Source organism: Orycteropus afer, unplaced genomic scaffold, assembly GCF_000298275.1.
Source record: "Orycteropus afer afer isolate SDZICR_OR568_19922 unplaced genomic scaffold, OryAfe1.0 scaffold00182, whole genome shotgun sequence".
Lineage (NCBI taxonomy): Eukaryota > Metazoa > Chordata > Mammalia > Tubulidentata > Orycteropodidae > Orycteropus > Orycteropus afer.
This window is the reverse complement of record NW_006921769.1, coordinates 1,011,082-1,027,588: the sequence shown is the minus strand read 5'-3', so window position 1 is coordinate 1,027,588 and position 16,507 is coordinate 1,011,082. Positions and strand designations below refer to the sequence as shown.

Here is a 16,507-nt window from a genome sequence, read left to right as displayed (position 1 = left end):
GCCTCTGGCACTTAACAACTGTTATTTTAGACAAATTACTTAGCCTATGGCTGAATTTCATTATCTTTATACTATAAAAAGTTGCAGATAATAATGATACCTATCTTGTGTGGATGTGTGTGTGTGTGTGGGGGGGGTTTGTGTAATAGAGAAAGGGGAAAGGAAGAAGGGAGAATGTAATTGGACAAGATAATAACTTAAAGGCTTTGGCACAATACCTGGCATGTTACAAGAAGGTGCTCATCAAAAGGTAGGCACTGTTTTTATTCTCAGCAATAACACTTAACAGACCCTTGGTAGATGTGTCTTTTGGGTTGTTGTTGTTATGTGCAGTCGAGTCAGACCCGATTCATAGTCATAGCGACTCCTTGGGTTTCCAAGGCAGTATCACTACGGAAGTAGATTGTCCAACCTTCTTTCTGAGGAGTGGCTGGTGGTTCAAACCCACCAGCCTTCTGGTTAGCAGCCAAGTGCCTTAGCCACTATGCTACCAGAGCTCCTGTCTTTTGGGTAGTGGAGGGTGTTTTGATAAACCAAGAGGCAAATTTGGCATTTGCTTTTGGATGTATTAAAATGACATCCCAGAGCACACAGTTACTTTTGTGAGGGTATTTTTAACCAAAGAGGAAAAGCTGAGTTGCAATTGTGCCAGAGGTTCACTGGTTTTTGCTAATAAGTTAACGCTGAACGTGAAGGAATTAAGAATATGCCCTTACTCATGTTACATGAAGTAGCAAAAATTATCAGATGGAAACAGGAATTAGAAGAAAAAAAAAAGAAGAAGAAGAAGGCTCTGTGGTAGTTAATTGTTTCCTAACCGAGACGGCTTGTGCTTACATTAATGATTCGAGTATACAGTTTGGTAGTTTAATCACATCAGAAATAACTAGGAGCAGGGGGGCAACAAACAACACCCGCCTCCTCGGCTACTAAAACCACTCTGGCTGGAATTACTCGGGTTTAAACAATACTCTGAGTCACAGCTTCTAATTGGAGAGCCTGGCAGCCCTTCACCGGAGAGACTCCGCCTCTCCCCGTGCGGCTCCCAGTCCTGGGGAGGAGGAGCTGGCGAATGCTAATGAGCGGAGTTGCCAGGCGAGGCAGGAACTTCATTCCCTTTCTGTGTGTCAGTATCGCAGAAATTATGCCCCTTCTCTCACCATGAGCTGGCTCTCCAGTTCGCAGGGAGTTGTGCTGACTGCCTACCACCCCAGCGGCAAGGACCAGGCCGTGGGGGGGAGCCATGTCAAGGGAGGGGAGGAAGCCACCTCCAGGTAAGCCCTGGCATTGGAACGCCAGAACAAAACAAAAACCTCTTATATGCTCCAGGAAAAAAGTGACAGGGAAGTTGGTCTGGTCTGGGGAGAAAAGAACGACATGAGCACGTAGAACCTCAACTCATGCAAAAGCCAAAATGTGTGGCCTGGCTTTTATGTGCTTTTGGTCTCATCCGGTGCAAGTGTGAAATAGCCCTTGCGATTTTACTGGTGAAGACGGGGAAGAAGGAACTGGCGATCGGGCTCGCAGACTTGTTGCTTAGCAGGTGCATTAGCAAATGCTGAAAGATCAAATGACTATATTTGAAACACTTCCTAAGAGACAGAATTCTTGAATGGGCTCAGGGCACAGTCATTGGAACTGTGAGTTGGGAAAGTCTGCCAAAACGCAGGGAGGCGGCTGGCTGTAGGAGCTGTTGTTATTGGAGTGCCCCCCCCCCCTTTTGCTGAAAGCAAACCTTTTAGGCAGAAAGCCCAAGACACTGGCTTGTGAGCATGTTTCACAATCTTTTGTGTATGTGGATTTTTTTTTTTCCCTGCGGGCTTTCCCAAGGAGTGTTTTGTCAGGAAGCAGTAAGTACTCTGCTACCTGAGTGAAAGGTGGTTAATGTTAAATCATTTTATAGGCACAGAGGGCAAACGTTCTATAGACCACTGACTGAGGCGCACGGTTCCTTACCTTTCCTCTATCTGTGTACTTTGTTCTGTTTCCAAGGTTTTTTTTTTTTTTCTTTCCCTTTCTTTCTCCCCTTGCTGACCTTGTTGCTGCCACTAGTGGAGCTTTTTTACCTCCAGTCTTAGACATAAATTGCAAATGTTGGCCTGGAAGATTAGCAAATACTAACCTAATAGCCTACGATACTAATTATCAGTAAGCATGTTTCCTCGATGTTTAATGCGATAATAAAGACTTCTTTGTCCAGTTGTGACTTACGCCTATGCCATAAGCTGAGATAATGCTGTCTTTCACTTTGTTTTAAAAAAAAAAAAAAAATGGGGGAGAAGAAAAATAAAAGGAATGACTGTAATACTCTGTGTTAGACAGGATGGTGACCTGAACTTATTTTTCTCACATAGCAACCGTAGTGTGTATTAATTCATTTCCAGAGATAAAAGAATTGTTGCTTGGTCTTTACTTTCTGCCCTTTGAAGGAGAATTAGCAGTTATCTGTGGAAAATCGTGAAGTATCTTCTTCTGTTTTTATGTAGGAAAAGTGATGGATTAGTCACTCTTAAGCGGTGTGGAGCCTGCCACAGCAACCCCATGACTTGGTTTCCACATGACAGTTACAAGGCTGCTAGAATTGTACAACTCAACACTTTCTTCAAATGACTTTAGGCTAGGGTGGCCTGAGGATGTGAATTTTAGATCTTAGATTGTAAGAGTTTTAAAGGCTTTTAGTAACTTTTGTTCCATAACTCTCATTTTCACCTTGAAGAGTCAAGCTCCAAGGAATACGTTGTTGCAAGATCTGTTATTGTAGGCCTTTGCCTGCCAGCTGCCTATCCAGTTCTGGAGAGGCCTCATTCTGTGTTTGTTGTTTTGCAGCTTGTTGTGGGTGGCCAGTTGAGAGGACAAAAGAAGAAAGGGTCATTCTCAACCCATGCTAAAGCTTGACAAAGGGCCAGGGTGGGAAACTCCCCACACAGTGTCTCCTTGTGGCTTAACACCAGGTCTGCTCCCAAATGCCCCCTGCTCCCCACTGGCTGCCACACTGCTTGCATGTAAAACCAATTGCCTCGGAGTTGATTAAGACTCATGGCAACCCAAGTGTGTTAGAGAACTGTGTACCATACGGTTTTCAGGGGCTTATTGCCAGGCTTTCTTCTGAGGTGTCTCTGGGTGACCTCCAACTTGCCACTTTTCAGTTAGCAGCCTAGCATGTTAACCGTTTGTACCACCAGGAGACTCCATCCAAGGGCAGAGTTATTTTATTTGAGATGGGAGCCTGGCTTGAAGGCTTGGACAAAGGAGGGACAGTTCTCATTAGCTTTTACCCCTTAAGGTTGGACTAATTTATCAGATAAGCTTATCATTACTTTGGGAGGGACCTTGTTTAGCCTTGAAGGGTTGGCCATGTTGGGGGTGGCTGGAAGAAGAAGTTTGGAAGTCAGATGGGGTCAGTAATAACCAAATAATGATGGGATAGTTAAGGATGGGGTGGGGTTAGGTTAGCTGCTGCACAGGGCTTTGCCTTTGACTAGATTGGTCAGCTGGTGCGTAAGCATTTGGGAGGCTGCTCCAAAGTGCAATTTAATGGTTGATGCCTTAAAGAAAGGCTCTTAACAAAACGAAACAAAACCAACAAAATTCTTGAGAGGCAAAATCAGACTTCTGGACTTCCTCTGCCTACTTCAAAGTGTATAGAAGAAGGGCAAAGAGTGCTGGTGGTACAGTGGTTAAAACACTAAACTACTAACTGGAGAGTTGGGGGTTCAAACCCACCAGCCACTCAGTAGGAGAAAGATGTGACAGTATGCTTCTGTAAAGATTATATAAAGAAACCCTAAGGGGCAGTTCTGTTCTGTTCTGTGAGTTGCTATGAGTTGGAATCGACTCCACAGCAATGAGGTCCTTTAGAAGAAGTGCAGAATTCTAATTCTGCTTAACATAAGATTTTGTCTCTTTAAGTAATGTGTATGCAGAGCAAATAATATGAGAAACTGGATTATATGAAGAACAGGACATCAAGATTGGAGGAAGACTCGTGAACCGCCTGCAATATGCAGCTGACGCATCTTTGCTCGCTGAAAATGAAGAGGACTTGAAGCACTTACTGATGAAGATCAAAGACTACAGTCATCAGTATAGATGACACCTCAACGTAAAGAAAACAAAAATCATCACAATTGGTAGATCAATAAGTAGCATCATGATAAATGGAGAAATGATTGAAGTTGTAAAGCATTTCATTTTACTTGGATTCGCAACTGACACTCATGGAAGCAGTAGTCAAAAATCATATGATGTATTGCATTGGCAGTACTTCTTCAAAGTATTGAAAAGCAGAGATATCACTCTGAGGACTCAGATATGCCTGACCCAAGCCATGGTATTTTCATTCGCCTCTTATGCGTGCGGAATCTGTAGAATGAATAAGGAAGACCAAAGAAGAATTGATGCATTTGAATTGTGGTATTGGTGAAGAATATTGACTATACCATGGACTGTCAGAAGAATGAACGGATATGTCTTGCAAGAAAGAAGTACAGCCAGAACGGTCATTAGAAATCAGACTACAGAGAATATGTCTCCCATTGTTTGGACATGTTATCAGGAGATAAGAGTGTCTGGAGAGAGACAGCTTGCGTGGTAAAGTAGAGGGTCAGTAAAGGAGAGAAAGACCTTTATGAGCTGGATTCACCTCGTAGTGCAACAATGGACTCGGGCATGGCAGCAGTTACGAGGATGCGACAGGACTGGGCGGTGCTTGTCTGTGGCACCTGGGGCATGGTCAGAATGGCACCTAGCAACAAGGTATAATATATAGTTTGAGGACCGGTTTAATCAAACATTTAGTTTAATGGGATTAACTGTGAAGGACTGTGTATACATAGATATGTATATTGTTGTTTGGGTCTTTTGAAAATCTGGGATATTAGGGAATCAATTAATATTTTCATAAATCTGTTCATTTAAAGTTCCCTTTATTCCATTCCATTATCCCTCTTTATCAAGACACATTCATTTAATGCCAGATTAAGGCATTCCTCCCACTCCTGGTTTGTTGTTGTTAGGGTGGCTTGCTTGTTGCTGTGAGGCTGGAGGCTATGTTACTGGTATTTCAAATACCTGCAGGGTCATCCACGGTGGACAGGTTTCAGTGGATCTTCCAGACTAACGCAGACTCAGAAGGAAGTGGACCATCCACTTCTCAAAGAATTGTCCAGTGAAAACCTTATGAATAGACGTGAAACGCTCCTGGCTAGAGCCTCTCAAATATTTGATGAATACTGTTTTCAGGGCTATTTATTTATTTATTTATTTTGAATAATGTTTCCTCTTTGACACATCAGGATTTGAAAACATATATTAACATTAGTTGTTGGCTGACTTGTACACAGTCAGATGTTTCCGAAGGAAGTAACTTTTTATAAGTAGCTATATAAGTCTTTACAAGCTAATTTTCAAATGGATTTATTATTTCTTTTTGAAAGCAGTTTTTCAAAGAATAATGCATTTTATCTATCCTTATTGTTCTCTCTGGACTTTGCCACTATTTAAAAAATTATTGTGCTGGTTTTGTATCTTATTTTTTGTTCATTTGATAAATGTCAACTTCAAATGACATTTTTCTTCCTATTAGACCTTTTTAATTCTTTAAATCCAGCTGCCTATTTCTGTCCTCTATGAAGAAATCCATGACATTCAGTGTGTAAGATCTTGTTTTGTTGATCCCATTTGCCTTTGATATTGGATAAACGGAACCAAGAGGGAACCAAGAAGCACTGTAGCGTGTTGACATAAGCCCTGAAACTCTGGGCTCTCCAGTTAGCCTGCGTGCATTCACAGCTTGTCTTCCAGTGTGACCTTGGAGGAGTTGACCCTCTACCTTATCTGTCAGTTGAGCTTCATAATACTACTTACCTCATTGGGAAAATTAAGTGGGACGAGCCACACAAAGCCCATAGAACAATGCCTGGTTCATAGCTACCTGGTACTTTCCTTCACATTAGATAAAGAAAAAGAAAGAAATTATTGAACTGTCTAGCATATTCTTCCTAGTTTCAGGAGCATTTTCATAAATATAATTTCATCATGTGTTAAGAAACTTGGCCATGCTCTTGTGTTCAAAAATGTCATAAATCAAAATTCACCATAATGTGAAAACCCAGGCCTTTTAAGTTTGAAAGACCTTTCAGTGTCCTTTGGTTCTATAGCAACATTATGATTTGCATTGATGACAGCAACATGTAGCAGGACTGCCTTGGGGCAGCGATAGGCCAAGCTGAGGTCTGCAAACGTTGATTTTTATGGCAAGATGGAATGTGGGTGGGTCCTCTTTTGGCAGACAGATTGGTTGCTGCCTCCACACTTCCCACTCTTCCATTCAGAGTTGCTCCTGTCCAGTGTTTCTCATGGAAGAGGGCTGGCATCTTCATGTGCTCAGCATAGCTCTAGACTTTTTCAAATCTCACTCATTTCTTGGTTCTATAAAATTATCTATGAATGACCATCCAGTCACTCCACATGTAATCACTGAGCTCTTATTATGTGTCAGGAGTCCCTAGATGGTGCACTCACCTGCTAACCAAAAGGTTGAAGGTCTGAGTCCACCCAGAGGTGCCTTGGAAGAAAGTCCTGGCAATCTACTTCCACAAAATCAGTCACTAAAAACCCTGTGGAACATGGTTCTGTTTTGACACACATGGGGCTGAGATGTGTCGGAGTTGACTTAATGGCAACTGAGTCATCGACTGAGTCAACTAGTTTTCCCGGTGTTAGGGCTACAGTGGAGAACAGAACAGACACCTGTGTGTATGTGTTGGTGGTGGGGGAGTGCAGAATGGAAAGTAAAGACCTGAAGCAGGTGAGGGGAATGAGCCACATAGATATCTAAGGAAAGAGCTTTCTAGGCAGAGTGAGTGAACAGGGAGTATATAAGCTGTAAGCCCAAAAGAGCAAAGAAGTCAGCCTGACGGAAGTGCTGGGAGTGAGGGGTGGGGAGCAAAGTAAGAGGAAACAAAGTCAGGCAGGTAGACCTGCTAGCCTTGTAGACCATTTGAGTCCTTTGGTTTTTACTCAAAATGCAATGAGAAACCTTTGGGGAGGGTTTAGAGTTTAGGAAGAACAGCAAGTTTAGGTTTTGAAGGTACCTCTGGTTGCTGTGTTGGTAGACACTTTAAAAGTTTCCTGCTAGGCAGGGGGTTAAGGCAATGGTGGCTTGGACCAGGGATTTAGTAGTTTTGATAGGAGAGGTGGCAAACAGTGAAATAATTTGAAGTTAAAGCTGGTAGGATTTCCTGATGTTTGTGCAATATGAGCAAATGAGATTAGTTAAAGATTATTGCAAGGTTTGTGGCCTAAACAACTTGTAAGGGCAACACTGCTATTTATGTAACTAGGGAAGTCTTCTAGGAGAACAGATACAGGGAGTGAATGGTGGATTAGACAAGATCTGAGGCAAAGTTGTGGGCATTCAATTTAGAAACATTTTTGAGAGCAGCATTAAGGGAAGGCCATGGTTGTCTTTCATGCTGAGGTTAGCATTTTTACATGAATCACATGGCATTTAAAAACTTATATACTTGATCATTAATTATCAAAGTTCTTTCCTTTCAAATTTGTGTATTACTTGAAATTTATGTATTTTGGGTGAAGGGAAGAATGGTTATGATTTTTATAATGAGGTCATGTAATCTGTAAAGTAACATTTCCTTTTATTTTCCTGACCTCACTTTTAAGGCATGTTTCCTCATTATAGTGTTCCAGGATTTAGTGAACAAATACAATGTTTATCCTGTCCATATGCATAATTGTTTCTAGATTAATCTAGTCCTTAATTTCATGACATAAGTACTTTTTGTAATTTATTTCACTGTGTTGGTTATTTTAGAAGCCCTCCTATCTATAATTTTCTCTTGAGTTGTTAAAAGGCCATCCAGTAATCCACCTGGGCAGGTCTTCATTTAGAGGTAGGGTGATATTTTCTTTTTAATTGACCTTATTTGTGAGGGCTATGATTTTTGTGAGCTTGTTTAAAGTTATTTTTGTGGAGCTTATATTAAGCTTATACCTTGCAAAAAGAAGGATTTACAGATCACAAGCAAAAAGAAGCCCCTCCCCTCAGAAAACCCTGAAACTGCTGAAAATTTTGTTTTCTGTGGCACATTAACTACTACTTTCACTGTACAAATGCACTGTCTACCGTCATTTTAAGAGAGATGTGCATTTATTTAAAAGTTTACCATTATTCTTTTTATGTTCTTAAGACTTATTAGGAGGAGTTCTGGTAGTGTAGTACCTAAGGCACTTGACTGCTAACCAGAAGGCTGACGGTTCAAACCCTTCAGCCACTTCTCAGAAGGAAGGTTGGGCAATCTACTTCCGTAGTAATACCACCTTGGAAACCCAAGGAGGGGTCGCTGTGAGTCGGGTCCGACTCGACCACACACAACAACAACAACAACAAGACTTACTAGATGTTAAGAATGTTGCTGCAAAATGAACTCACAAAGCTTGATATTATGTGCACAGTTGCTACTAGATTGTGGCAATCAGGCATAAATTGTATTTAATATTTGAACTATCACAATGTATTATCTTTTTCCCCTCTCATTTGGTAACTCCCCTCCATCTGTAAACATCAATTGCATTCACATACTAGAAGAACCCAGCTTCCTAGAGGCCAAGGTCATACTTACTGGAGGTGGGAATCCCCTGTGTTTTATACTCATGGATCTGTGTGGTCTCATGCCCCGTGGCTGCCTTCTCTCTCCCGTCTTTTCTTGATTTGGCCCTGCCCAAGAATCCTAGAAGTCTCTCTTCTTGTCACCCTGGTGAGATCACTGAGACACCTCAGAACTGCAGAAACTCAAAGCTCTAACTTGGGTGGTAGTGGTGGTGGTGATGGTGGGGATGGCTATTAACTGCAGGATCCCCACACTTAGTTTGGGGAAGAAAGTGTGTTAGGCAGGTAGGACGATAAGCTTTCTCTGTACTCTCTCTTCTAGGTGATTCCTGTCCTGAAAGATGCATCACTGATCCAGATCTATCATTTTGTACAAATACTTTGAGATGAAATGGTTTGTTGCAGAAGTCTTAGTTTTTCTGTTGAGAAGAGTAGCTAGGGTGAGAAGTCACAATGGGAGTGGAGATGGTACAGGTATTGGGAATAGAGTGGGACAGATGGAGCAGAAGGGATGGCTGGATAATTTTGAAGACACATTATTTTGACTTCTCTGTTTACTCTGAGCTGGCCAAGTTTATCCTTTTTTAAGAGGTAAACAGAAACCACGGAGACTTGTATCTAGTCACTAGTTACACTGTGGACCCCATCTAGAGACATTTCATAACTATGACCACTATGTATTTGAATTTCTGTGTTGAAAGTGAGGGTGAAACATCATCTCCTTTTCACATCCCATTTCAGAAATTGCTTTTTGGCTCTATGAACCTAAGTTTCTTTAGGCAAAATGAGGTTTATTATGGGCAACTGGGCAGTCTGGAACTGTATCAGAAAACTTAGGGCGGGAGACATCTGTTCTCTTCTGCCTGCAGTGACTACTTGTATGGTGTTATTCATGGAATATCTGCTGTCTCTATGAAAGTGCTTTTTTCTTTTCAACCATGGATTGATCATTTCATCATTTCAGCTTGCATGTGGCTCTTAATGGATGCCCCAGCCCTGTTGCCCTTTATCATCTTCCATTTCATTCATAACCCATCTTTCTGTTTCCTAATTCCAGACTTTTCAAAGAGGATCTGACTGGCCCAGGTAATCTTTTTGAGCAGGATGTAGTAGACCCACAAGCAGCCTATGCATTATATGTCTTGAGGTCTTTTTAGAGAAACTGGGTTTGTGGTTAAAGAAGAATTCTGTAAGAGCAGGTGTGACATCCTTGCTAGGATGTATAGGACATCGTACTTTTATCTATTTCCTCATCTGTAAAATGGGCATAATAATGCCCCGTCTTCATACAATTTGTTATTAAAGATCAAATCTGTAGCTTTCTAGAGTTCTCAAAAAACATACAGATGAGGAGTAGTGTTAAATCCTCTTCTATACCATGTCTTAAAAAATTTCCTAGACATTTGCCTTAAACAGAGTTGTCATATTAAACTTAGGTTTAATTTGCACTTTATTATTTACACTATAAAGAGCTCTGGTGGCATAGTGGGTAAGACATTTGGCTGCTAACCAGAAGGTCAGCAGTTCAAACCCACCAGCTGCTCCACAGGAGGAAGATGGGGCAAACTACTTCCGTAAAGTTTTACAGCCTTGGAAAGCCAATGGGGGTTGCTGTGAGTTGGAATCGATTCAATGGCAGTGGATTTTTATTTACAAGATACTCAGATACAAGTTCTTTGAGAGTAAAATCTTGTCTTTTTTTTTTTTTTTTAATACTTTTTATTGTGCTCTGAGTGAAAGAGACCTTGCCTTGTTATTTATTTTTTTATTTTGACTTCTTATACCTAAGCCTTAGCAAAGTGCTTGACCCACTCTTAATGGTTAATAAATGTTTGCTGAATGAATGAGTATGAGAAGGAGTAGGGTGTAGTGATTATGCACACAGATTTTGGAGCCAAACTGTCAGAGTTAGATTGTTGGTTGAATCATTTAATATGTAAACTTGGGCAAGTTACTTAACATCTCAGGGCCTTAACTTTTTTCATTGCCTTCTGCAAAATGAGGCTAATAATAGTACCTACCTCATAGAATTATTATGAGGATTAAATGAATTAATATATATAATGCACTTAGAAAGGAGTGTAGGTGGCACAGTGGTTAAGTGCTTAGCTGCTAAACAAAAGTTCAGAGGTTCAAATCCACAAGCTGCTCTATGGGAGAATGATGTCGTGGCAGTCAGCTTCTGTAAAGATTACAGCTTTGGAAATCCTATTGGGAAGTTCTATTCTATCCTATAAGGTTGCTATGAGTTGACTGCTTCTGTAAAGATTACAGCTTTGGAAATCCTGTTTGGCAGTTCTATTCTATCCTATAAGGTTGCTATGAGTTGACTGCTTCTGTAAAGATTACAGCTTTGGAAATCCTATTGGGCAGTTCTGTTCTATCCTATAAGGTTGCTATGAGTTGAATCAATTCGATGGCGATGAGTTTGGATTGTTTGATTTTTAATGTACTTAGAAGAGTACTTCACATAAAGAAAGTAAAACATGCTTTCTATAATGAGAGGCAGTCAGAGACTATCACCTTTTGGTGAATTAATTTGGAAATAGGATTAGAAAGCATTTTTGAGATTAATTTGTGAGTGGTTTGGGAAAAGATTGTTTACTTTAGTACATGTGTAGTATATAACTTCCTTGTTTTAAAAAAATAACATTTGGGGAATAAGTTATAAAAACATCTCAGATTATTATTTATTTTAATAACTAATAAAAATACTAAAACATCTTTATAAAGGTTTAAAGGCATTGTATCCTTGTTAGACCCAGGTGACTGTTTTGAATAGCCTTTAGAGCTTAGTTTGGGCAGATGTAAATTTGAAAACCATTTGTACTCTTAAAGAAAATCATCTGGTACAGAGCAAGAGAAGCTTAATTGGGCATGTTCTTCAAAGAGCAAAAGGCTTCAGGTTATTTGAAGACTTGCAGGAAAAGTATATCATGTGGTTATAGGGAAGTATTTCAGAAAAGGATTTTTTTAAAAAATACTTTTTGTTTTTAACCCTTTAACGAGCAACTATTGATCTCACAACCAAGAAATGATGTTTCACGAAGCAGAGGTAAGATGAAGGAATAATGTCCATGCTACCCATTTTGGGGGATGTGTTCTCCCACCCAAATCCCTTTGAGCTAACTCCTTGCTTAGAAGAATTGTCTCCTATCCTATTCCCTTCTTATTTAATGCAAAGTTTTAAAAACTGTACTGTTAGTTTTTCTCTTTATCTGCATTATACGTAATACATTTACTTTAAATGTCTCTTATTCACTAGTCCCTTTGTTAGGCAATAGCCGATAGAGCTCCCATGGTCCTCTTAGTCAGTTCTTCCCAAATCCCTCCCTGCACCTGCATTTTGCCTTCTATGAACCTAGGAGCTCTGCTTACAATGACCTCAGAAGAGCTGGCTGCTTTCCTTTATTCCTCAGAGACTGGGCACTTTTTCTGGTGGCAGTGGAAGAAACTAGAGGCTGAAATGGGGTGGCAGAACTGGAGATGGGGGGAGAGACAAGTGCCAATTAAAAATGTAGAAGTCATTTCCACAGGGGAGAAAGGGTGTAAATGATATTGAAATGCCACAATGCTGTGAATTCTCCCATTTTGTCATATTACGGTTAAAAACATTTCTTATCACCATCCAGACAATTTCACTAACCAAACACTTGCAGTATTGTTGCTATGGGAAAATATTCTGAGTTGCCAGCAACAGGTTTACAAATATACTTTCAGACCCAAATAAAATTTTTAAATAACTTGAGAGTTATAGATCCTTGTCTCGGTTGCCTCTCAGGACCATTGTTCATAGATAAATAACAGTACTGTTGTCTTTTCTATCTTTTATTTTCATGTTCTCGGGTGGTGTAACTTGTTAATACATTCAGCTGATAACTGTGGTTGTCAACTGAAAGTCTGGCAGGTCAAGCCCACCCAGAGATGAGTTGGAAGAGAAGCCTGCTGATCTGCTTCTCAAAATCAATGAGTTAAATCTCTATGGGACACAGTTCTACTCGGACACACATGGGGTCCCTACGAGTTGGAATCAACTCCACAGCATCTGGAAGTTGTACCTTACTGTATGGTATGAAGCCCTTCCTGAGGTTTTTTGTAGCTGTACCTACCCCAGTAACCATGTTTTTCCATATCTCCTAAACATGTGCCTGTTTCCATTAGGAATTATGTGTTTGTTTAAATTTGTCATTTATTTTGGAGGATTTAGAACGGTAGAAATTGACATATGCTCTTGTGATCCTAGTTGAATCAGATTAGAACCATGTAATGTAATTAATTTACTGAAGTGGGAAAATGCTTTAACACCATGCTGTTGTAAAACTAGAACTGTGTAGAAAAATAGTGGAACTCACACAAGCCACAATTTTGAATTTTGAGGGATTTGCCACAAAGATCTAGTTTATTTATGAATACTGATGTTACTACTAGGTACCATCTATATTTTGAGAAAATAATTAAAAAATACATATTGTTGATAAGCAGCATGAAATTAAAATCCCATCTAGACAGTGGTTTGGGTAATTTGAAAAACATTAAGGATATATAAGTATGGAATATCTTAAATTTTAAATTGTTTTTTAAAAAATCTTAATAATATGTTATTTAGCTAAATAAATGTGAAGATATAGTTGTCTTTACTGGGTGAAAAGGATGAGCCTAGAATAAAAATAAATATAAGAGTTCCTGCCATATAAGAGCTTGCCATATAATTCAAATGGACTCACAAGCAACTTTTTCAGTATCATTGTTAGGATGCCTTGGTATGCATCTCTCTTTAGGTATAAAATATTAAAATAATATGTTGTTGAGTAATTGAGATTTGGTTTGAGTAAGAAAAGGAAAGTTGGCAACTGAATGCTGGAAGGAACTTAGGCTATTTATAGGAAGTCTAGAAACATGTAACTCGATCAACTTATTCTATAATTAATGTTTTTACTAGAGTTACTGTGTGCCTATTCATTTCTCTGTGGCCCAAATAATATGGTCAAAGTTATGAAAACACTGTTATCTGTTATCCAATAGAAGAGTTTATTCATATGAGGCTAGAAGTAAATTTAAGTAGTGCTTTTTTTTTCTTCTTTAAAGCATCAATTTTTTTTTATTATAGAAAATGGGGACATATATTATTTCCAGAGTAAAATCATTTTTGAATTATAGCATTTTTGAAGCATGGTGTATTCTAGTGTAGATCATCACACTGGATATATTTAAGTAATTGTAAAATTGTATTAATCCGTTGTTTCTCATTTCTTAGAGCAAGTTTTATAGATTGAAAAATCAATAGAGACATGGCAGATAATGTAATAAATGAGTAAAGTAGATGACTGGAAAGTGCAGCCTTCAGAAAAAATTGGGCTTTGGTTGATAATGTTAGCCAAAAATTTTAAAACACTGAGTAAGCCAAGCAGAGGAGGAGGCCTAGTGGCACAAATGATTAGATGCTTGACTGTAAAGTGAAAGGTTGGTAGTTTGAACCCCGTCAGCTGCTCCATGGGAGGGAGAAAGACCCGGTGAGCTACTTCAGACATATTACAGCCAAGAAAACCCTGTGGGGTAGTTTCATTTTGTCCTATGGGATCCTTCTGAGTTGAAATTAGCTTGACAGTACCTAACAACAATAATAACAAGCCAACCAAAACTCATGTGTAGGTTGGACCTGGCCCAGATAGTACTATTTTGTGACCCCTAGCCTGAAGGACAAAGTTGTTTCAATTACTTATTGCCATGTTAATATACCATCTCAAAACTCAGTGGCATAAATAATAATTTTCTCTCATGAATCTGGGCAGTCATGATCAAGTTCTCTCTGCCTTGTTGTTGTTGTTATGTGCCACCGAGTGGGACCTGATTCATAGTCGACCCCTCATTGGGTTTCCGAGGCAGTATCACTATGGAATTGGATTGCCCCATCTTTGTTCCGAGGAGTGGCTGATGGGTTTGAACCACCAGACTTCTGGTTAGTAGTCAAGTGCCTTAGGCACTACGCTACCAGAACCTTAGAGTACCTCAAGCAAGATGGATTAAGGCTGGTTATTTATTTATTTATTTATTTGCATCACACAGCCTGCCCATATGGCCACCTGGGGCTTTCTCATACCATAGCAGTATCAGGGTAGTTGGGGTTCTTACACTGACTAACTTACCCCAGAGTGAAATCTAGGTATAAGCTTCAAGGCTTCTTTTGAGCTAGCCTCAGACGTCACGCTGCATCACTCTGCCTGTTCTATTAAGAGGTGACCGTATTGGAAAGTGTTGAGGGTGGCCATCTTTGGTGACAAGCTACCAAAGTTATAATACCCATGTCTCTGTATCTGGTACTACCTGCCTTTCTTTGTCTTATTGACTACCATTTTATATAGAAACTTCTGTTCCCTAGAGCTTGATTTTGCAATTCTGGGTCAACATATGCATATGCGGTGCTTTTGTCCCAGAACATTGCTTTGGTAGGTAAGTTTATATTGAGACAGTTTTTCTACTTGTTGAGAATATAAATGCTTTAAGCAGAAGCCTAGTGTTAATTTTTCATTTATCCAAAGCACTAAGATGGATTCAGTGCTCTGCACATAGTAGGAACTCAATTATATGTAAAAGATTGATAAGTGCTGTTTTGGATGGACTGGGTTTTGATCCTTTGGAGGACAGCGTATGATAGAGGCTTTATTCTTCTCAAGCAGGTCTGGTGGTATAGTGGTTAGGGCATTTTGGCTGCTAGTCAGAAGGTTGATGGTTCAAACCCGCCAGCTGCTCTGTGGAAGAAGGATGAGTCAGCTTCTTCCATAAAGATTTACAGCCTTGGAAGCCCAATGGGGATTGCCGTGAGTCGGAATGGACTAGAGGGCGGTGGATTTGTTTTTTTTTTGTTGTTGTTATTCTCATCAAAAAATTATGCTTGATTCTAACAAAATATTTTTTAAAATTTTAGAGATAGGTGTCAATTTGAAGTTGGGAAGAGTAGAGTAATGAAAAATTAGTTACTCCTTGTAGAGAATATGGCAGAGTCTAACAATGACTCATTTTTCAGAAATGAAAGACCTGATCACCAAGTCTTTATTCTAAAGAGTCTTTGGGTTCCTATAAGATGTTACCTAGCTAGCCATTCTGCATGATACACTGTATTTTTACACAAATAACGCAATGGTATATGGTTATTGCAAATGTACAACCCCCTTGTGCATTGGTTTCCTATGCACATTATATGCACGTGCATGTTATTTACATAAGAGCGTTATATGCAAAAACTACAGTAATAAATTAAGCAGTTCCCTCCATTTGATGGCAGCAATGTTGATAAAGGCCCTTATTTCTTTGCATCCAGTAATATTTACTCTAAGGGACTACTGAATACAGATGTAGTATTTTAGAGTACATAATATTTTCAGACTACATAATACATATGGAAAAGATCCCAGAGGCTATATAAAAATTAATAGCCAGTATTTGAATTACTTGGTTTTGCTACTCCCAGTACAATAGTTAGCTTTAGCAGTCATCCAGTAATTGTTATCATTGAGCCTTTACATACCCAAATACCCTCACTGTAAGATTTCCTTTCTGTCTTACTTAGAAATGTTTGCTTTATAGTACCTATTACCAGATGGTATTTGCTCCTTGCCACACTTCCCTCAAAAAAGGAGGAAGATAAGTGACTGGGAAGTTCTCTGAACTCTGGGTGAAAAGTGTTTTTCCTTTAAATAAGTAAGGGAAATTATTTTTTGACTAGTACTTGCAAAAACCACAAGGAGGCCACATGTTCTGACCTCCTCTAACCCTACAAGGGGAAGGCAGGATTACCAGCAGTAACCCAAGGCCTATTACTGCAAGGCCAGACATGCTGCCTCCCTCCAGCCCTTTCACCAACCGTTCCTCCCAAGGCACCCA

General features: G+C 39.7%; 1 protein-coding gene across 1 annotated transcript in view; it reads left to right on the top strand.

Moving 5' to 3' along the window:
• Positions 1 to 1,078: 1,078 nt before the first annotated feature.
• ARHGAP18 (Rho GTPase activating protein 18) overlaps positions 1,079 to 16,507 on the top strand; it is a 191,654-nt gene continuing 176,225 nt past the window's right edge. The window contains 2 exon segments of the mRNA XM_007947358.2: positions 1,079 to 1,136; positions 1,139 to 1,274. Coding sequence (XP_007945549.2) covers positions 1,079 to 1,136; positions 1,139 to 1,274 — 194 coding nt within the window.